Source organism: Panthera uncia (assembly GCF_023721935.1).
Source record: "Panthera uncia isolate 11264 chromosome C1 unlocalized genomic scaffold, Puncia_PCG_1.0 HiC_scaffold_3, whole genome shotgun sequence".
In the NCBI taxonomy this organism is placed as follows: domain Eukaryota; kingdom Metazoa; phylum Chordata; class Mammalia; order Carnivora; family Felidae; genus Panthera; species Panthera uncia.
The window spans coordinates 105,806,168-105,829,332 of record NW_026057584.1 but is presented as its reverse complement, the minus strand read 5'-3'; the positions used below and the strand labels follow the sequence as shown (position 1 = coordinate 105,829,332).

The following is a 23,165-nucleotide window of genomic DNA, read 5'->3' as shown; positions in this document are numbered from 1 at the left end:
TTTACTAATTTGCAATCATTTTCCAGCCCTGCATTCCCTGAGATTACACGGGGGTCACCTTGACAGGAGTTCTGGGAGCCCACAAACTCTTCGGTTACACATTTACAAGCAATCTCTTGGTTTATTTCTGTTGCGGGAAGACCCATCCATTACAGGATGATTTTAACTAGTGAACTTTCAGAGGGCAGCCCTGTCTTTGGGGAGAGGGGCCTTCATTGTTCTTTCCTCATTTCACCTATGAGTGTTCCAGTGTGCTACTTAATTCTATTTATTTTATGACATAGATGTAGGTATTTTTTTCTTAGAAATTAACTTCAATAAATTAATATTGCTTCCTCCCATTTATTTAAGACACTGAAAACTAGGGAAAATAATAAAAATGATGACTAACAAATTTTTGAGAAATAAATACATGGCACATCAGCTAGATGCATAAGTTACTGCTAACTCAGCCAGGACTCAACAGAGATACCAGAGATATGCTTCTTCTTTTTTCTCTTCTCTTCTCTTCTCTTCTCTTCTCTTCTCTTCTCTTCTCTCTCTCTCTTCCCTTCCCTTCCCTTTGCTTCCCTTCCCTTCCTTTCCCTTCTCCCCTCCCCGTTTTTTCTTTCTTTCTTTCTTTCTTTCCTTTAAAAAAAATTGGAACCTGAAGCTCAGAGAGGCTAAATGATTTAGGCTGTATAGTTACTTAAATGACAAATCCAGGATTTGGTCATCTCATTACATAATAAAATGTTACTTAGAGATAAATTACATTTTATATCCAGAAAATGAGGGTGCTGCCAGCAAAGGTAGCTACAATTGTGTGTTCTTTTTTTTAAGGTATATTTATTTATTTTGAGACAGAAAGAGAGTGAGAGAGAGAGAGAGAGTGTGAAAAGGGTAGGGAAAAAGAGAGAGGAAGACAGAGAACCCCAAAGCAGGCACCACATTGTCAGCACAGAGCTCGGTGTGGGGCTCAATCTTACGGAATCACAAGATCACAACCTGAGCCAAAATCAATAGCCGGCTGCTTAACCGGCTGAACCACCCAGGCACCCCAGTTGTGTGCTCCAGGTGTATTATGGGTATTAGTTCATCCTATTTTTACTGCAAATCTATAAGGCAGATTTACAAAGGAGATAGAACTATTTTCTCTCTTCCTCCTTCCCTCTCCTACTCTTTTTCTCCTCCTCCTCCTGTTCTTAATGATGAAGACTCTACAGTTTGAGAAAAATGCAGAAAACACTAGGATTTATCTGTAGTTAGCCTAGAGGGTCCCCATGGACCTCAGAAGCAATACCAGTCATGGCAGAAATGACCAAGGCAGAGAGAAGGAAGTGGAGAGGAACTCATTATCACCTGGGGCCCATCACAGCTGTCCACACTTGGCTAAGGTGTCCAGCAAGTTCTGAGCAAAAAGAAGTTGTATCTGATGTCTCTCTCTGTGGCCATGTTTGCCTCTACTGAGTACTGCATATTCCTCCTCAGGTAGAGGAGCATGTCCCCCAGAGTCAGGGCGTCCAGATCTGAACTGATCCCCTTTGTGGTCTGGGTAACATCCTAAGTTCCTTTGGCAATTTGGCCACACCTACCAAAATAGAAAAGTGGATAATTTGACAATTTTAAGTTAAGGGTCTATGCAGTAGAAATAATAATTTTCAAAGAGTCTTGCAAATCAAGACTCAAAAATGTTCACTGCAGCGTTTTTCCCCCTAAGACTGAAAAGTCACTGACAAGGAAAAGGTTTATCATAAAGGAACGGTAAAATAACTTATGATACAGACATACTATGGATACTTTGCAGCTATTAAAATGGACAGGATATACTTGTTTTCATGCTTATTTAATGATGTCAAGTAAAAGCTCTCCAAGACATATTTTATGTGAGAAAAGTGAGCTGCAGAATAATATGTTTAATATGATCTCACATTTTTTTAATGTTTTATGTTGATTTATTTTTGAGTGGGGGGAGGGACAGAGAGAGAGGGAGACGGAATCTGACGCAGGCTCCAGGCTCTGCGCGGTCATCAGAGAGCCCCATGCAGGACTTGAACTCGTGAACTGCGAGATCATGACCTGAGCTGAAGTCAGACGCCTAACTGACTGAGCCACCCAAGCACCCCAATATGATCTCACATTTAGTGAATATGACATACACATAGGAAGATATTTATATGTAGAAGTACCTTATGTGCCCAACTATTATCTTTAGGTGTCAGATTATATATACAGAGCACAAGTATGGATTCCAAGTGGTGGTGAGGAAGGAGATTCTACTTTTTTGCTTAAATATTTCTGAAACATTTGAGTTTTTATAGTCAGTATATAATAGAATGGATTTATTTTATGAAAATGAGCTCCTAAAATTTAAAATAAAATCAAGAGAAATATTCCCCTTATGCTTTGTTAAATATAGAAACCTAAATTGGGTGAGTCAGAACTGACAATTGTGAGCAAATTTGCAGAGCAGATAAAAGAGGTAAGCAGCTCATGTAATTTGGATCTGAGTAAGAGCTACTGTTAGGTGAGTAATGCTGTACACTTAGTGATAAGTATGCAAATGAAAATAGAAGCCAAAGTCCCACTGCATTTTTCAGTATAATTATAATATATTGTTATACAGTAACAATCCGAATCAAAATGTTATATAAAATATACTATATAAATGCAAACTCTTAACCTTCATATTGACTTCGAGTTCTATTTCTGATACTCACAATTTTGCAATTACCCAAGTAATGCGATTCCACAGACAATTTAGAGACTGTATTTGTACAGCCTGACAGAGAACTGATGTAATAAAAGTCTGAGTCTAAAACACTAACAAGTATTTTATAACTGAGCTTTGTTTTCTATAACCAACAGGTCTTTTTTTTTTTTTTAATTTTTTTTTTTTTATTTTTAAAAAAAATTTTTTTTCAACGTTTTTTATTTATTTTTGGGACAGAGAGAGACATAGCATGAACGGGAGAGGGGCAGAGAGAGAGGGAGACACAGAATCGGAAACAGGCTCCAGGCTCCGAGCCATCAGCCCAGAGCCTGACGCGGGGCTCGAACTCACGGACCGCGAGATCGTGACCTGGCTGAAGTCGGACGCTATGTCTTAAATTCCTTATATTGAATATTTTCCCAAGAAATGATAGATGGTGGCAGCACTAAACTAAAACAAACAAATAAACAAACAGAAAATAATCCCTAATGCTGTCTTTGGTAAGATATCAACTATTTCACTCCATTTAGAATTCTATAAAATAATGATGTGATATACTTTTGAATTATCACCCTCTGGATATAGGTTCTTTTCCCCCATTTTTGTGCTGTTCCTTCTTTTCTTGAGTATGTGATGCTTTCTATTGAGAGAATAGATGCAGCATGACACATTCTGTCTAAAAATGATCTGAAATCTAGTCATGGGATAGTTTAAACAAGCCAAAGCAAGTTGCCCCAAGATATACATTTTAAGTGGAAATGTAATGAATTAAACAGCAGACAATAGCTAGTAAGTGCAGGGCATATTTGGCCAGGGAGAGAGGATGGGGAGAAAGGAAACCCCATGGATTCATTATTTCATTCCTTGTTTCAGCAGTCAATGCATGAAGGACCTACCATGTGCCATGCATACTTCTCTCTAACATGAGGTGCAGGCCCTGATTATAGTACTAGATGCATGTGGGAATTCATAGAGTGCAAGTAAAAATACAGATAACGCTTTCATAATTTCTGCCTGCTAGGAACAAACGCACTTTCAAAACTCAATAGGCAGTAGAACAGCTCATAAACAGTTTCATGAATAATAAAATTTAACCAGCAAAGAACATAGAATCTTAGTGTTTTCTGAGGTGATCCTTTCCTTTCTCTCAGGATTCAGGACTCCTGCACCATCTTAGGACACTACCAAGAATGAGGCACCATTCCTGTCCCAAGTCTGGGAATCTCAGGGGTAGAAGGTTGAGGAAAGGAGGTCTGAGAGACCACAGAACAGCCTATGTGAGGGAACAGCAGAATCCTAAACCCCTTGTGCGTATCCAGCATCCTCCTCCTGAAGGCAACTGTCTCAGTAAATCTTGCGGGAAAAGCAGGAAGGGTCTTTGTGAAGGTCAAAGTCCTGGGACTGGATTAGATGTGAAGTTACCAAAGAGAAAAGTTGAAGGCAAATGTATAAAAAGACAACTTTTGGAGCACAGTGGCCACTTCCAACTACTCTTTGAGAGCCAGAAGGGAAATGAATGTGTGGCAGAAAGTTTAGGCTAAACTTTGGGTGAATGTTTCTTGTGAGGTTATAAAAGCTGGATAACAGCTAACAATGAAATAAAGATCAGTTAATCCTACAATGACCATGGCCTGACCTACGGAAAGTAAAAATATGCCCAACGGAACACATTCAATTGTTCATTCATGGATTTGACACCATTTATTAAATAATTTCTCTGTGGTAGAGAAGTGGAATCAATGGCAAAAGAATGGTTTGAAGCTTTAGGATTCCATATACTGAAAAAAAAATCTAAAAATATCCTGTATATATATTTTTTTAAGAAACAGAATAATAGGTTCCCTTTTTTTGGATGACCAGATGACCAGAATTTAAACCTTACACCATTTTCTCTTCCTATCTTGTACCATATCGCTTTATGTAAGGGTACATCAAGGACAAAAGGCAAAGAACAGAGTTACTGAAAATCATATAAAAATGTCTATACTTTCTTATGAATAAATTTTTAAAAATGTTCTACTGTTAAGCAACAGAGCTTCATTTCAATTCCACCTGGTTGTTTGGTTGAGCAAAGTCCTCATTAGGGCCATGGGCCCCCACCAACAGGGAACCCTAGGAGGCTCTCCCTGCCTCTTCCAACTGGATCCCTCCTCCCATTGGATCCCTCTACTTGGCTGACAGCTTCCCACCCACACAGCCCCACTGTCCCTGTGCTGTCTCCAGCCTGGAACTGCCCCCAGTGTCCTCCGTTATTCCCCACAGTCCATCAGTCTGAAGTAATGGGATCAGAAAACACCCGATTGGCAAGATTTCTATATGTCAAACCACTAAGTTGAAAACAAGTACCTTTACAATCATTGACTGTAAAACTGTTACTCATTTCTCTTCCTTTTTTTTTTTTTTTTTCTTTTTCCTTCTGTTTAGTTCTCTGGCTGAGACAGAAACCCCTGGAGATAGAACACCTGACCGTGATGCCTACCTGACGCTTCCCTTTACTCTAAGAAAGAGTTGTGCTTTTGGTGTTTGTCAAGTTCTTCTTTCCCCTCCATCCACCTCCGTCTTCTGGGCTGACTCACCTCCTCTCCCACCCACCACATGCTCATTTTCCCCCTTTACTTGGTCTGGCAGCAATGTATTCAGTTCCAGAGGTTGATTAAAACAGAATACACTATTATCAACTACCAGAGGCCTGGAAGATGGCTGAGCCTCCCAGAGCAGCCTGTTTTAGCAAAAGGAAACCCACAGGCTGCCACGGTGTGATTGGAGAAGCCCTGGGAGAGGTCTCTGGCATCCCCACCTGCTGTCACAACTGAAAATCTCAAATTGGTGGCTCCTTTTATGTAGTCACCAAGAGTATCCTTGGATTCAGCAGGAATCCCACTCTGCCCCCTTAGGCACGTGATCTGAACTGAGGTTACCATCTCAGAGCCTCAGTTTCCTTTTCTGGGCAAAAAAGATGATAAAACCCACCTCAAGCGTTGTGGGGATGATGCTATGAAATAGAGCACATAAAATGCCAAGAACACTTCAGTTCATGATAGGTAACATTTTTAAGCGACAATATTACCCAGAAGTTGTAATACATCAAAATGCTATCAGCTAGATGTTCCACCAGCCCAAATCAGTTTTCTGACCAATTTTACCAAAAGCAGAAACTTGAGGGAACTGTACAAGATAAATACATTTGAGGTTTCTTAGGAGCATTTTGAAACACCAGCGATACTAATAGGGCACTCTCTTCTGAAACAAAAATTTTAGATGTGTGGAAAGCCAGCTTGACCACATGGAAGCTAAGAATGTGGTTGGAAGAATGTTAAAAAAAAGAAAAACAAAAACATGACTATTTCACAATCCTGTGTGCTTTTATCCTTTTCTCTTCTGCATTAAATAATAGACTTGAATAGATAAGTGATGAATGCATTTCCACAAGGCTCTGGCAGGGTTCATATTGGAAAGGATATTCTGTGTCCACAATCTTGGTATAGACAAAGGGATCTCATTACTATTTCAAATACAAGAAGCTTCTTGATCTGGATTTAGTCTTCTTTCCTGTCTTCCTCTCTTATAAATCCCCCACATGAAAACGGGGCAACAATCACACCAAAATATTTGTGTGTAGGAGAAGTAGTGATTTTTATATTATTTCACATTTCCCTGTCTGAGCATATGAAGGTTCTACCTACCCATACTATACTAACTTTAGCTAACTTCTTTCGGTCCTTCAAAACCTAATTGCCACTTGTCCCAGCCCATATCCACCACAGGTCTGGGCACATCTATACTTATCTCTATTACCAAATTCATCACAAAGATCCATATATTGCTAACTAACTATTTTTCCCCCTCACTGTTCCGTGAGTTCCTCAAGGGCAGAGATTACAATGCCTTTGGCTTTCTCTGCAAAGCAGACTGCTTGACTGGCATAGACTAGGCACTCAATAAACAAGTGATTTGTGAGTAAATGTCAAATGGAATAGTACATGCAGTTGCTTCTATAACAGGGTATTTTCCAGACTCAATATATTAGAGTGTGTGACTGTCCGAAGACAAAGGAATGAAATCCAGAAGAGTTAAATCAGAATCTCAGCCTCTGCTCCTTCATAAGAATGACAGAAGGAACTCCCTGATCTCACCTGGATTTTGCCCTGAGACACTCAATGTGTTATTCTAGTCTTGGTGAAGTAGGCATCTTTACAAAAGAAAGGTCTGGTCAGTTCTCTTGATCTTTGCTATGTGGGTTGTTGAACAAAATTTATATCTAAAATAAAACGCTGCTGCCTCTAATAAAGGTTGTTTGCCACAGAAAGTGGCAGATAATGGCGCTTTTTCCCTGGCTTTAAAGGAACTGGAAAAGGATATGAAAAATGCAGTAACTTCTATGTTGATAGAGGTATGATGACACCAGAGTTGACAGAAAGGACATTTTGAAGTGTTCCTCTGGGTACAGCCTAGATGATGAAGTTGAGTCAACACTTTATAAAGGGCTCAAAGCTTAGTCAACTAGTGAGCAGGTCAAACAAGGAAGAGGGTGTAATCTGAGTAAAAGAGAGAGTCAGTGGAAAATCCTAGAGAAGAGAGTGTGGAAACATATCAACATGGTGGCCTATTTTTAAGTAATATGATGTCATTTTCTCCCACTGCCCCTCATTGCTTAATAAATTAAGCCCAGTCCTGGTCAGTTGTTCCCTAGGAAGGAAAGGCACTGAGGCAGTGTCCTGTATGCAAAGGGCCACACCACAGGAAATAAAACAGTGAGCAAAGATCAAAGAGTTCAGCCACTAGGGAGTGAATTGAAGGTAATTAGGAGAAACACTTCACCTTCTCTTTATATTCTACTGCCCCATATCAACTTCTCTGACTATACATAATGAAAGAAAGGTGTTTCCATTTAGGTGTATACATCTATAATTTCTGATGTCAAGCATAGAGAAGGGGAATTAATGAATCATGCAAAAGTGAGTGATTCTAAGCTGCTGATTGCAGATCATTTTGACTATGTTTTCCTGGCAACAAAACCATTTAACTTTTCCACAAAAATCTCTCAAGCTTTGGAGGAGCCATTTTGTGGTCATCCCTCATCCTCAGAGGTCTTCTAAATTCATTTATTCAGTTAACTACCACTGAGTTTCTACTGCACAAGGGATAGATCCTGAGGGATATAATATTAAAAGACATAGTCTCCATCCAAAATATGAGTTATAATTGATTGCAGGTCTTCATGACATTATGATAGAAGGCACCGTGGGGTAAAGTGGGGGCCCAAAGAATGGAGAAGTCCATCCTACCTCCAGTCAACTTTGTTTGATTTTACCCATGTGAAGATTTTGAGGTAACTTGCCTCAGGGCCCAGGCAGCCCTACAGCGTTCTGAAAGGGTGGCCCATCTAGAAGAACCTGGTGGAGGTGTTTGGTCCTTTCCTCATTGAATTTAGATTTTGACTCTACCTTAAGCTTTATTCAAAACAGTCTCTGCTGTTACCAATTTAAACACCAGAGAAAAGGTACTTAAAAATTTTTAAGTGGGTTAAAAGCAGTTGGACTTAGGAATTCTTAATTGAGCAGAATTTCATGAAGCAAGCAAAATTACAAAGCCAAAACTAAAGAATGCCTGAAATTCAGTGACAACAAAATGGTCTTGGAAATGTTCTGTATTTTCATAATACAGTGAAAAACAGGTAGTTCACTTGAAGGACAAAGGGCCTTAACCTTACAAAAGTAATAAGGTAGGGGAGAGGAAGAGAGACCCTGGCCCCAGCCATAACTGAGTTCAAATTCTTCATCCGTCACTTAATACATGTGGGTCAGTCACCTTACTCAACTTCTCTGTAAACCACATTCCTCAACCTCAAGATGCAAAAGTGAGACAATTATAAGGAATTAGTATGGTTTTTTTTTGTGTGAAGATTAAGTAGATGTTCAATAAATATAAATTTCCTTTGTTATCATTGTATTGGCCAGGAGAGGGTGGGCCGGTGACTGAAACATCAGTGGGAAAATGGGAGAATGAAGACACAGTTTGTATGATTACACATCTCTACCTCCCCCACTCTCTCCCAGAAGCTATATTCCACACATTATAGAAACACCAACTACATGGCAAAGCTTAATGTTACAGTTCATTCTGTTGCGAAAAAAACGAACGTTCAGAATAGAAGGTGGTGATGAGGTGACGTGTTTTATGTTACAAACCTCAGTGATAGCCCTAAAAGTACTAGAGCTGGCAATTTTCCAAGTTACAAACAATCACAATCATTAGGGGGACCTAGTTTATATTGAATTTCTCAACCATGTCTTTTTCTCTTGGGGGAAATTTTATGCATCAATTAATGTGTTTCCTCCACAACTGCAGAAAGATCATGATCCCCATTACCATTCATCCTTGTCAGCATCGCAATTGCAGAAGTGTCGAATGTCCAGGCAACTCTCATCCAGGCCACATTCACACTGCTGGACCCCAGGAGGGGCACCTCCCCAGTAAGGGTGCCTTTCATTAGACCGCCCAATCCACCAGGTAAATGGTGTTCCATCTGAAAGACAAGATAGTTTGCAGAGGGTGTCAGAAGCTGAGACGAAAGTGTCTTGAAGAATATACATATATATATAGATAGATAGATAGATATACATATATACTTATATATATGTAATATGTATCTATACATAGATACATACACATACTATATATATTCTGTCTCTCACTTCCTCTCTTCTCTTCTTTCCTTTTCTCTCCCTTTGTTTTTCTTTTTTTTCTTTTTCTTTTTTCCTTTCCTTTTTCTTTCTTTCTTTCTTCCTTTCTTTCTTTCTTTTCTTTTTTCTTTCTTTCTTTGTTTTTCTTCCTTCCTTCCTTCCTTCCTTCCTTCCTTCTTTTCTTTCTCTCTTTTTCTTTCTTTCTTTCTTTCTTTCTTTCTTTCTTTCTTTCTTTCTCTCTCTCCCTGTATATCTATCTATCTATCTATCTACATACATACAAATCTATGTATCCATATACACACATCTGTATCTATATATCTATATCCATACCCATATCTATATACATATAAAGATATAGATAAAAACAACACTGTCATGAAAAGTATTTATGTAGTGGGACACGAGTTAATCACAATGGTCAGAGACAGGGTCACAAACTCAAATCAGGCAGGTATCACAATTAATTAAATTGGGCTAGATTTCAGACCAAAATTTTTTAAGTTACAGATACAATAATTAATTTCCTTATAAAATTACCAAAGGTAAAATAACAGCATGAGGGCCAAGATTGGTCTCAGTTTCTCATAGACTCTGAGGGCAGGGGGACACTAAGGTGAAGAAAGAATGGTGGTACCCTGGATTACCATAGCTTCTAATTTGTTTAAACAGAGGTCATATATTCCAAGTTCAAAGACTAGAAGGAAAACAATAAAACCTTCTGAAGATCAATTGTGTGGGTGGGCCGAATAATTCCTTCTGAATGTCATATTTAACCTATACATCTGGTATATAAACTCTGATTTCAGGTTTATATAATAAACAGAAAACTATTTTGGAGTCTTGTTTTTGGCAATTTATTTTTTTTTAAGTTCAGTAAAATCTGTTGGAATTTTCCTTTATAACTGGGAATATGTCAGAAGATTAAAATTATTACTCAAAAATGATAATTATCATAAGAATCCAAGTGATGGGTTGTAGGCAGACATGGATTATGCATTTTTGTCTTCATGGAGTTACATCCAGGTTCCTTTGGAAATTGCTGTTTTGTTTCTGTTTATCATACAACAAGCAGTTAATATGTGATTATTTAAAAAATGAAAGAAATGCTTACGAGGGGCCATTTTTTAATGGCGTACCATTTTAAAGTAGAATAATACTTGTCTGATAATGTTACTAGGTGGGAATTTCGCCAAGTCAAGATTCAATTGCACATGCAACTTCTGATTTACAAACACATAATTTACACACCATTCGTGTATGCACAGATAGCAACAACTTTCCAAGAATTGCTCTCAGTGCTAATACCCTTATGAAAGTCACTGAGGCAAGCAGGGAGAGAAGTGACAATCTGGAACTTCCAAGAATCAGTAGGTCATTGGAAAAACATAAGGAAGATGCTGTGAAGAGCAGAAGAGTCTTAGCATTACCGAGTTAGAGGGAGGTCAGCCTGAAGGACCAAACTCATGCCAAAATACCACTCCTGACTCTGCCTATAATGTCCCAAGCCCCCTTATTATCTTTTAAGCTAGAATTCCAGTTAGAGATGTTTGTTAGCGAGTACCTTCTTTTTAAAGACTAATTCTCAATGGTATAAATCCATTTTCCCTACTTTCAAACAGCTGTAAATCATTAAACACTAGTTCAAATGAATTGCTTTGCTTCTAAATCCTAGCTTAGATAAGCCATGTTCAAGTGGCCTAGAGAGATTTTTCCAGTGGGTGAGTTCCGGCAACACAAGGGTAAAATATTGTGTATGTGATATGTTTACCAATGGTGGCTTTGGGTCCAAGAAATGGGAAGAAATCTCTTCATCTCTAGCTCCTTCTGACACTGCTCAGTCCTCTCCTCCATAATCTAGAATCCAGATCCCATAGTAATGTTCAATGTCATCATGGATCATTTTTGTTTGTGAGCTAAACAAAAGTTGTAATCATATATATATATATATATATATATATGTATGTATGTATATAAATGTTTATTTTTGACAGAGAGCGAGAGAGAGCGAGAGAGAGCGAGAGAGAGCATGAGCATGAGTGGGGGAGGGGCAGAGAGAGATGGAGACACAGAATCCGAAGCAGGCTCCAGGCTCTGAGCTGTCAGCACAGAGCCCGACGCGGGTCTCAAACTCACAGACCGCGAGATCATGACCTGTGCCCACGTCGGACGCTCAACCGACTGAGCCACCCAGGCGCCCCAAGTTGTAATCATATTAATAGCATCATTACTAATGGTATGAGTTCTGGACAACCAATCTGTGCATAGCTTCTGGTGTCTATGTTGCTTCCTAGGAGTTTCACCAATGCTCACTTGTTATCTTAAGCCCCTGGAAGTTCCACAGCAGCTCAAGGCTTTGCTGTGTTGTAAATCCATCAGCGTCTTGTAGAACTGAGGCTTAGGGTCCCCTCTTCATGCCTGGAAATTAGTATTAAGGTTTTAAATTGTTTTAACTGAATGACTGTAAATGAGCAAGAAGAAAGGATACGACAGAGAGGAGAAACACACACACACTCACACACTCATACGCAGAAATCTGAAAACAGAACCATCATTGCTCAGTTTTCCTCCTGGATATTCCACTTTTGTGTTTGTTTTCCTGAGGAGTACTAAATGGAGCATAAGCAACAAGGAAACAGGATCAAAAAGGTGGGACTTGCCTTGATTCATGACACTAATGATGTGGTCAGGAAGGGTAGTCTACACCCTAGCTGCACATTTTTGACCACTGGGGAAGTCCGATTTATTTTCACCTGCCCAGGTGTTTTAAAAAGTGAAAGAACAAAGCACAATTATAAATATGTATATATATCTCAACATTCATCCAACAAATATTTACTGAAGATCTATGATATCCCAGGAACTATTCTAGGCACTTGGGATAAATCACTTCAAGAGGAACCAAACCGACCAACCAAAGAAAACAAGCCCCCCTCCCCCAATCTTACATTGTAATTACAGTAAACAAATAATAATAATAATAATAATAATACATTTCATATTTAGAAAGGAACAAGAGGTATGGAAACAATACAATAGGCTAGAAAAAGTGGGCTGCAAAAAAAGTGTGGGCTGAAGTTTGAGAGTGGTCAGGATAGAACTTGATAAAAAAAAATACTCTCTGAGAAAAACTTCAAGGAAGGAGCAAGTGACATGTGGCTGGTCATCCAGAGAAGAACCCAGCAAACAATGCAAACATTCAATGTAAAGGATCAGGGAGTGTGGGATCAATGTAAAATAAGGGGATTTCCTAAAATCTATCGCCAGGTTTTCAAACTATGATTTTCCAAATTTTGCGGAAACTCTAATTGGAACATTTAACAAGAAAAAATATCAGGAAAGAGGCAAAATAGAACATTTATTAATCAGGTTCTTGCCTACAAACTAAGAATTCACTCTGATAGTTCCAAGTCCAATTTTTTTTAAGTTTATTTATTTATCTTAGAGAGAGAGAGAGATTGAGAGAGAGAGAGAGAAATTGAGAGAGAGGGAGGGAGAGAGAGGATCCCAAGCAGGATGATCCCAAGCAGGCTCCACACCAGCTGCGTGGACCCAGATGCAGGGCTTGAACTCACGAACTCTGAGATCATGACCTGAGCCAAAACCAAGAGTCAGACGCTCCAGTGACGGAGCCACCCAGGCACCCCAACAAGGAGTATTTATTAAGAAGATACCAGACTGCCACAGAACCGTGACCAAGGAAGTAATGGGCTTTTGGCTAATGGGCTCACCACCTTGCACACTGGCCTGCTCAGGGAGCTCTGCCTGGCTCACTGTCCCCGAAAGTTAAAAGTTGGAGACCTATGCATCTGAGTATGTTACACTGCCAGTGCCAGGACCACTCCTCCCTAAGCATCTCAGGTTAACAGGCCCCATCCCTCCAAAGAGAGATGTTTCTGTGGTCCTCAACCCCAACCAGCAGAACAGAAGCTCCATGTAGAGCCTGCTTCCCAGTCAGAGCTGCACACAGGGGCCTGATCTGGGAAGCACAAGGACATCCCTGCAACCCAGCTAGGAGACTGGGGATGCAAATTCTGACTCCTTACAGAGGCAGGACTCACGGTGTGAATTTTCCCTAACACAGAAATGTCACTCCAAAGATATTGGACAGGTATAAATAAGCTAAATGGCTCCTCTGGAGCTAAATACACACTTAGTATTACTTAATGGATCAGAACTCTAAACTGGGGGCACCTGGGTGGCTCAGTCGGTTAAGCATACAACTTCGACTCAGGTCATGATCTCATAGTTCGTGAGTTCAAGCCTCACACTGGACTCTATGCTGACGTCTCAGAGCCTGGAACCTGCTTCAGATTCTGTGTCTCCCTCTCTTAGAAACTCAGCAGTAAGCACTGAGGCTGGGAGAGGTGGTGAGGTCCTTAGTGTGCAGCATACAGAACAAAAATCACTACAGAATTTAATTTATTTGCATTACTTCTGTGCATTTGGGATTATTATCGTTATGTAACCTCTTATTATTGTTATGTAACCTCGTGTATATAACAAGGTCTGGGAAAATTCATATATATATATATATATATATATATATATATATACATATATGATCAAAAACCCTCCTGAGAAAGTTTATGGTATAGAGTGAATGACTTTAGTGTATGGCAGTAAGTGAACACAGAAGGTGATCCCTTGCCCTTTGTTAATATCAAGCAGACTATCACCAAACCCAAGATGAGTCATTTATCATGGGGCTTATAAAAATGACAATAAGAAACATTACTGAGCATATACTCGGTTACAGGCAGTTTTTTAACATGCTGTACATGTATTAACCCATTTAATCATGACTGTTATCCTAGGAGGTACGTATTATTATCCTTCACTGTACAGGCAAAGGGACGGAGGCAAAGAAGGTTTGAATGACTGTCTTGAGGCCATACAACCAGAAAGTTCAGAATGAGGACTTGAACCCGAGCATTCTTGTCCAAGAGTCTACAAGTTATTATAATCCCTATGTTATGCCACTGTGCTCTGACATGTGGGGAAATAATGTATGGTTAAAAAACTTAGGACCTTACAGCAAAACCCATATGGGTGGATTTAAGTGAGAGATAACTAAGAAAATTACAGGTGATTGGATAATCTCTTACATAACCTAAAATAAAGACAACACAATAAGTAAATATATCTAACTATTACACATTTATACGCACTAATAATACCACAAGAATTTAATACTAGTATTGCTTGCTGGAGCCTTTTAAGGACTTCCCTGCCAGGAATTTCAAGAACATCATCACGAGTGCATTTGGTTTTGCTAGAGACAGCACACAAACTGAAAGCACAGTTTATGCCCTGAAGCTAGACTTCCTTTCATTTTTTTTTTAAATATAATTTATTGTCAAATTGGTTTCCATACAACACCCAGTGCTCATCCCAACAGGTGCCCTCCTCCCTGCCCATCAGCCACTTTCCCCTATCCCCCACCCCCCATCTACCCTTATTTTGTTATCAGTCCTTAAGAGTCTCTTATGGTTTGCCTCCCTCCCTCTCTGTAATTTTTTCCCCCTTTCCTTCCCTCATGGTCTTCTGTTAAGTTTCTCAAGATCCACATATGAGTGAAAACATATGGAATCTGTATTTTTCTGCCTGGTTTGTTTCACTTAGCATAATACCCTCCTTTCAAATGCTCTATATCTTTCTGGGTTTTTACTCATAGTTTGTTTATTTGTTTTGTTTTGTTTTTATGTCCATTTCCTGGGAACTCAAATGTTCTCCGTTTCAATGCAGCTAGGGTATTTGACAAACAAGTTAAAATAGGTAATTGTATAAAACCACCATGTAACCCCATTGGCACAGCAGACCACTCGGGGTATGTAGTCTTAGGCTTGCCCATAATAACCCTTAACTGTCAAGCTCCCCTTCCGTTATTTCAGTACAGCAAGACTCTTTCTTAATCAGGCCAGGGGTGAAGTCCAAGACCTGGCAGCCTTTCTCCATTCTTGGGCTCATGTAGAAATTTCTAGGTGTATTCTGACTCGCATTTACATTGTAAAACACTAAGTTCTTATTATTCTAATTATCCTCAAGAAGACAATTCAAAATAAACTTGGAAAATACTTCTCACAATTGGGTCAAAGAAATATGGACACAAACCTCATATCGTAGAATAACTTATAACAAGAATTTGAGTTTAGGGAGGCAGTGAATGTGTGTGTGTGTGTGTGTGTGTGTGTGTGTGTGTGATAAAGACAGAGACAGAGAGCAAGTGAGAGACAGAGAGATATGAGGAGGTAGACAAGGAGCAATATTGTTATCCTCACTTTTAAACTCAGAAATTTGAGCCCGTATTACCTACTTTATGAACAGCATCAGAAAAGTATTAAGCTTTGCTAATAAGTGCATAAGCACATCATTCTGCTGCTAAGTTTTCTTCCAACGTGAACTTTATATGATATACACAGAGACAGAGTTCAAGGAGAAATAAAAATCAAAAGGAGTTTGATAGGATTCCTAAGCAGAAACCCAACCTGTACCTGCTTAGTTTAATTTATGATTTTCTTAATGTAGGAAATTTAAAAGAAATCATGATGCAGGTTCATTGCACACTTCTATGACTTAATCACTACGAGCTGCTGAACGGAATTTAAACTGGAGAGTCGTCTTTAAGCCTGCAATTGTTTAAAACCAAAGTCTTGACATCTGGGAAAATAATGAGCTTCTCAGGGGTAAGTGGAGCTACAGCCAAGAGAATTTGGCTCTTCCCACTACTACGAACAGTCTAAACATAATGCCAAACTAACCAGAAAGGAGGTGGAAAGTTCTGTAAATATATACAGACAGTGATACCATGTTGAGCCATTGTCATTGTTTTTATTGTTTTTCTTTATTTTATTTCTCAGTTTACAGGTAGGATGCTCATGGCCTTAAATTCTGGTAACCTCACTGTGCCAACAGAAAGACTTAGCTGCCTCTTCTTTTACGGTTTCAACAATGTCCACACCGATCAGTACATATATGGTATAGTGGGTTCATGGGAGTTGTCAACATCCCTATCCAGGGATGATGTTAGACTTGGGTCTTTTTAGTCACTTTGGCCCACTGAATACGAGCAGAAATGGCAGTGTGTCCGTTCAGAGTCTAGACCTTAAAAGAGTCATGCAAATGTTTCCACTTTCCCCTGGGGATCTTCTCTGACAGGACCACGAGAACATGCTGCAGGCTGCCACCACCTCTCCAGTGTGGGCCTCAGAATGTGGCACACGGAGTACATTTATCCCACCTGATGCACAGATGCGTGAGCTGAGAATAAGTACTGAATTCTGTACGCCACTGAGTTTTGGCAACTGGCTAGATAACACTATTGTGACAATAACTGATAATACAAATTAGATATCAACCATGTCAAAAAATTCTGTAGGGATTATAAGGAAGTAAATAGAATGATCGAAGGCTCTATTTTCAAAGGATTTGCAATTTGGTTGGAAACACATAAAGGGAAATATAGGTGGTTAAGGAAAATAAAGAGAAACATCAATTCTATTTTGGCCCAACTAATTATCTATCTTCTGGCCCATATATGTAAGTAGCTGTAGGAGGCACTTGAGCGGTTGCTCAGGAAGTCACTCCTCATCCCCTTTTGCAGTTGCCCTTCTTCCCCTCCCATATTCCTTACTCAAGCCCAGTCTGTCCCAACTCAATGTCAATTACTGTCAATGGAACCCTGACTCTCATGCTTACTTTTGCCCTCTTCACATATGGTGCTTGGGTCTTCCTACAATTTAGGTAAGTTTTCCCCAATGTGATAGTCCCAGTTCACCTCTTCTAGGTTCAATGTCTCCCACCCAGGCATCTGGTTAGAAATTGTGCAAAGAACTTTGGAGAATTTATTCCAATGTCCAGTCACTAGACTGTCATCTGTCCCAGCTTTCACTCATAGGGCAATACAAGATTTTAAACTTACACACACACACGCACACACACACACACACACACACACACACATATATATGCACATATATAATTCCATTTAATTATTTCTTAATTCTATGCTGTACGAAGATTTGAAGGGCATGGTATGTGTCCCAGTGATATAAATTTTAATAGATTGTCATTGCCTCAAAGGAGCTCATAACATTTAGGGGAAGAAGGACATGTACACAGCTGCGAGAAATGAAAGTTACAATGAGATTAGGACCAAAATAGGGCAGTTAATAAATTCCTAGGCAGGTCCAGAATAAGAAACTATAAACCTTGTCCAGGAGTCCTGAGAAAGGTTTCATGGAAATGGTTTCATTTCATGAAAATCGTGCCATTTGAGTAGAGGCTTGGTGTTGAAAGGGGTGGTGTCACTGGAGAAGAGTCTGCGTAGTTACGGGACACAAAGAAAAGGGGACTCAAAATTCACTACAGCATCCTTAGAAAGCAACGGTTTGAAATAAGGTTTCTGCACATACCAAAGATATCTTATTTCATTGACTGTGGTTGAACATTGTGGGCTCAACAAATAAGAGAGGGAGAAAAGACATCACCTACCCTGAAAGGGCAAATAATTAATTACAAGTGATTGCATCAAAATGTTTCATTCTATGATCACAATACGAATCATCGAAACACCAACACCAATTTAGGAAAGATGATTCTGGCCACCAAGGAAAGCATTTTATGTGCTCTTTCTAAGTAAAATATCATTTCTGAGGAAACATTTAGTTAGAAAGAAAAACAACCTCATCCATATCAGAAAATAATGGTAGACATTCATCAAAGTCAAACTTGGTCTTACTGCTTGCTGGTCAGGATCATTAAATCAGAACATATGTCTAATAGTGTGATTAAGAGCTACTCGGTGACATTAGGAATTAACATTTTTATAATGTTGCTCAATGCTCTCTTCTCCCTGCCTATTTAAATTGAAGTGAGCACAAAAGGCTGGGGGAGGGGGTGGGCAGGAAAGATTAATGATACAGTCCTCTCAAAACAAATGATAAAAGTCACTTTGATGGGGTTATTTAAAGCCGGACTAGACAAATCTCTCTAGAATTGAGCACACTGATTCTTCCCGGTTTGGCAAACAGATAGACAAAATGATTAACTTAGGTTATATTTATATTGTTTAAGATTTGTGAAAGAATATAATAATACTTTGCAATAAGTAGTGTATTTTATCTTTAGGGCTACAATGAAGCGTCCTCACAAGGTTTAATGACTTGTTCCAAGTCATATGGTAACTGGGGGCAAAGCTGGGCTCACAGCTCTGGGTCCCTAAGGCCCACCATTCCATGGCTCAGGTTTTGAACATTCACCTTCACAAATAGTCATGGAACTTTATACTTTTCAATGTACAAAAAAACGTGTGAAGATATGTGCCTTGCAGGAGAAAATGACCAGTTAGGATACGTGTGTGGGAACCAATAAGAAAATAACCACTGTAGCACGAATATAAGATCTTTGGTTTAACACACAATTTCTCTGATAGGACAAAATTGAAAGTAGTAGTTTCCAGTAGTAGCTTCTGGGTGAGAAGGACGGAGGAGGATTTCCCTGCCCACATCAAACTGTAATGTGAGAAGAAACAAACCATCACTGTGTGAAGCCCCAGAGACTTAGGGTGTGGTATATTTATCACCATAGCATAGCTTAAGTGATACTGATGAATATGGTAAAAACATTAATGCAGGAGAAACAGAGTTAGAGAAGTAAATCACCTAATGTCCACAGACAGTCATAGAAAATAGAGAATTGCAAAAACCTGGGGACGAAAGCAAATGTACCTATTTAATACTAGTAATCCTAATTTCATTTACTTTTTTATTTTTTAATGTTTATTGTTGATAGAGATACAGACAGAGCATGAGTCGGGGACGGGGAGAGAGAGACAGAGAGGGAGACACAGATTCTGAAGCAGGCTCCAGGCTCTGAGCTGTCAGCACAGAGCTCAACACAGGGCTTGAACCCACAAACTGTGAGATCATGACCTGAGACGAAGTTGGACGCTTAACCAACTGAGCCACCCAGGCGCTCCAAGTAATCTTAATTTAAAACATCCAGCATTTATTGAGCATTTAAAATATTTCAGGCAGTTTTACACACTTTTTATATCCTATCTTATTCAATCTCCACAATAACCCTATGAGGTAAATTCTTCTATCCCATTTTACAAATGAGGAAACAAAGGCTTTAGACCAAGGATAAATTACCTCCCCCAGGTCACTCAGTTAGCAAATGACAGCTTCTGGCCAAAGCCACAGAGAGCTCTTGTAGCTGATTGCAACAGACTCAAAAGTAAAATCCTTAACTCCGCTACTGTTCTATCTCCTGAAAGTTATTCTTAAAACAAAAAACAAGGGCTTTTAAAGTCCATATTAGATGACTTATCTGTCTGGTTAAAATCCTTCTGTATTACACTATTCTGAGAACAAAATCCGAACTCCTTACCATGGCCCCCAAGAGCACACACATCTGGTTCCCTCAGACTTCTCAGTCTCATTGTGTTAGACGCTCCAGCCCATTCCAACTTCACCGACCTTATCATGGGCCCTTACACATGCTGTCTTTGGTTTGCTCTCCCCTGCCCAGATCTGTCTTCTCATGGGTTTTCACAGTGGCTGTTTGTGTTGTATCACTAGATCCTGAAATGAAATCTCGCCTCTTCCCCACTGACACTAAAGTGCTCCAAAATCACTCCATTATTTTTTTAGAAGTACTTACCACTTCCTGAAACCATACTTCTGTTTGTTTTGTTTGTTTGTTTGTTTGTTTAACATGTTCTCCATATGTCAACCCTCATCTGAATTAAAGCAAGGGCTTTTCATTCTTGTTCATGACTGTATCCTCAGAATGTAGAATATGCCTGATTTGGGCCAAGAACCAAATGCATATTTGCTGAATAAATAAATGAGTAAATGCCAAGAAAAAGAAACATTAGCACAGAAGGATTTCCCACAGATTCCATTAAAAATAGATTTTACAAAAATATATTGTTATAGAAATACATATGGTTGTGACGCCTTTAGTCTTTATATAGGTATATTCATCTTTGGCATTTTATGCCATCATTGAAGACATTAAGTATTTTTGTAATTTTAGCAATAGAGCCTATCAAGCCTTGAAGTAAGTGCTAACTATAAATGTGGCATAGAATGAAGTCACCATATACAAAGGTGTCAGCACACCAGTTTATTTGTGCATTTCACAAAATGGCATAAAACACTTACGGTGGACAAGCCACTTGTCTGGTTGGAGCACAAAAACACAAAACAGGAGCCCTGCCAATAGGGACCTCACAGCATAGTAGATGGGCGGGGGGGGGCGGGGAGTTGAAAATTATCTTTTTTGTTTAATGTTTACTTATTTTTGAGAGACACAGTGACAGAATGCAAGTGGGTTAGGGGCAGAGAGAGAGGAAGACAGAGAAGCAGAAGCAGGCTTCAGGCTCTGAGCTGTCAGCACAGAGCCCGACACGGGGCTGGAACTCACGAGCTGTGACATCATGACCCGAGCTGAAGTCGGACGCTCAACTGACTGAGCCACCCAGCCGCCCCAAAAATTATCTTTAATGCAACTCAGAATGAAATACATTTGAAGTAGAATTTTAAGTAACATGTGCAGAGTCAAGAGGAAAAAAAGCAGGGTAATGTTTAGTGGAAAGCACAGTTCTTGGGGAAAATTCTTAAGTCATTCTTCTTGTGAAGACATCTGCTATTTCTGTTTTCCAACTAGTGAAATAAAATTGGATTTCCATACCATTAGCCTTCCAAACAAGGTTCCCATAATATGTCATTCAACGCCCACATCCCAACAACTCTGTGAAGATTTTTTATTCTCATTTCACAAATAAATTGAAGGTAATAAAAAATTAAGGTATTTCCCAAGATCGCAAGGTAAGGAAGACTTGAATTTAAGCCTTAAGGCTCCAAATTCTAATTCTACTTTTACTTTATTAAACAAAACCTAGTCCTATAATAGCTAGAAATGAAAGGGTATTATAGATCTTCATAGCAATTGGTCTTGAGTCAAAATTATAAGAGTACACATCAAGTAAGTATTTTACTGGTTAAACTGGAGGACTTTATTGAGTTTGTATCCCCAACTCTCTTGGGGATATTCCAAACTGTATTGTCTTCCCAGCTATACTGGTATACCTTTGATTTATCTAACAATCAATCAAACAAACAATACCTGCAAAAATAAATGCTCTAATAATTACCATTGTTTCTGAGAAAGCCAATTTGCCTGAGTTTTTATAACTGCTCAACAGCCACCTAAGGAGTGACAGGCTAATAATGTAAATAGGCACTGACTAGAATTTCTAGAAATCTTTGATCGGTTGTTTCTCAAAGCGTAGTTTCTGTCTGACTTTAATCCGAATGAATGACTTGGTGTGCTCCTAAGAACCAGGCCTCACAGTCTTTTCGCAAACACTCTGAGAGCAGAGTCCAAGACTCCATTTCTATCACACTCACCAAGCGACAGCACTGAAATTTTACACACTAAAATTTTGGAATCACGGTCAGATGGGTTGAAACTCATTCGAAAAGGTTCAGATACCACCCTCCTGTTATTTGTCAAGAATTCTTGTTTGATGACACTGCAGACTGCTAGGTACTAATGAGTCACTTAGCTTTAGATTTAATTCCACATGCATTACGTTTTACAGTTCCATCTAAAGAGAGATATAATGATAGGAGGGGATGAATAAAATACCTATTAAGAATTACGTTTAACTTGCAACTGAGAATAAGGCCACTGAAATAAACATGAACTAATTTTTTTCTCTTTTGTTTTGGATTAATATAAATCCAGTTAGTATATATTTGCTCTGCTCATCTTCTCATGAATTCCTAGAAGGCTCACCAGAGAATTATGTCCCGTAGTGATCCAGCTTCCTCTAGCTCCCATGCCCATTCCACTTCAGTTCCTTTTCTTTATCAAACTCTGTTCCAAGCTTGGAAAGATTAGAAAGGACCAGTTCAAGTTCTCTTAATTTTTGGCTACTCTGGCTCAAAAAGCAAAACAAAACAAAACAAAGTTACTACCTTCCGCTCCAGGTCAAATGACTCTCCCAGGCTCACTTTTCATTTGTTTTGATGGAAAATGATGAAGGTGTTCATCTATCCATTCTGTTACTCCATCTGTCTACTCATTAGCCCATCCATTCATCCATCCACTTAGCTGTTTTTACCCATAATTTTCTCACCCACAACCCTTCGATGGGCCTAGCTCTTGGAGATACAGAGTATTTTTCTTGTCCTTCTTCATAGATATTTCTTCTATTACTTACACACAACTACGTAAAAAGCCTAGATTCCCAACTGTGCATTCCTTCCTAAGATGTTTGGTGGGCATGACTGTCCCATCAGTATTTTCCAATACTTCCTCACAAAGCCTGAAACACATTTATTACTCATGATCCTATAGGAATGTATATAAAATATACACATAGATATTCACACGTACGTATTCCCCAAATATCTACTAGTCTTTGACTAAATAAGGCATTCGATACATCAGGAATTGTGTGCTGATGTGGGAAAGGAGTAATGTCACATTGCTAATCAAAATGTGGTTGTGACCATTCATGTTAATAGATGACCTCTAAGTGACTGTTACCATTTATCAAGACACTAACTAACCCACTGTGGTTTACAGCACGAGTTTTTCCAGCCATGCTGTAAATTCCTTTTGCTGGTGGCATCTTTTGTGGGGTGTGTGTGTGTGTGTGTGTGTGTGTTGAAAACCTTGTAACAGAGGGTAAGGATGTTTATGTAAGGCACTCAGTATTTCCTGTCCCTTTGATCAACTACTACAGATTCAACTGTAAATTACAGACCTTT

The 23,165-nt window shown here is 39.2% G+C and overlaps 1 protein-coding gene across 1 annotated transcript in view; it reads right to left on the bottom strand.

The window, feature by feature from the left end:
* CNTNAP5 (contactin associated protein family member 5) overlaps positions 1 to 23,165 on the bottom strand; it is a 243,413-nt gene that overhangs the window by 145,119 nt on the left and 75,129 nt on the right. The window contains exon 2 of the mRNA XM_049615751.1: positions 9,062 to 9,218. Coding sequence (XP_049471708.1) covers positions 9,062 to 9,218 — 157 coding nt within the window. The remainder of the gene's footprint in view (positions 1 to 9,061; positions 9,219 to 23,165) is intronic.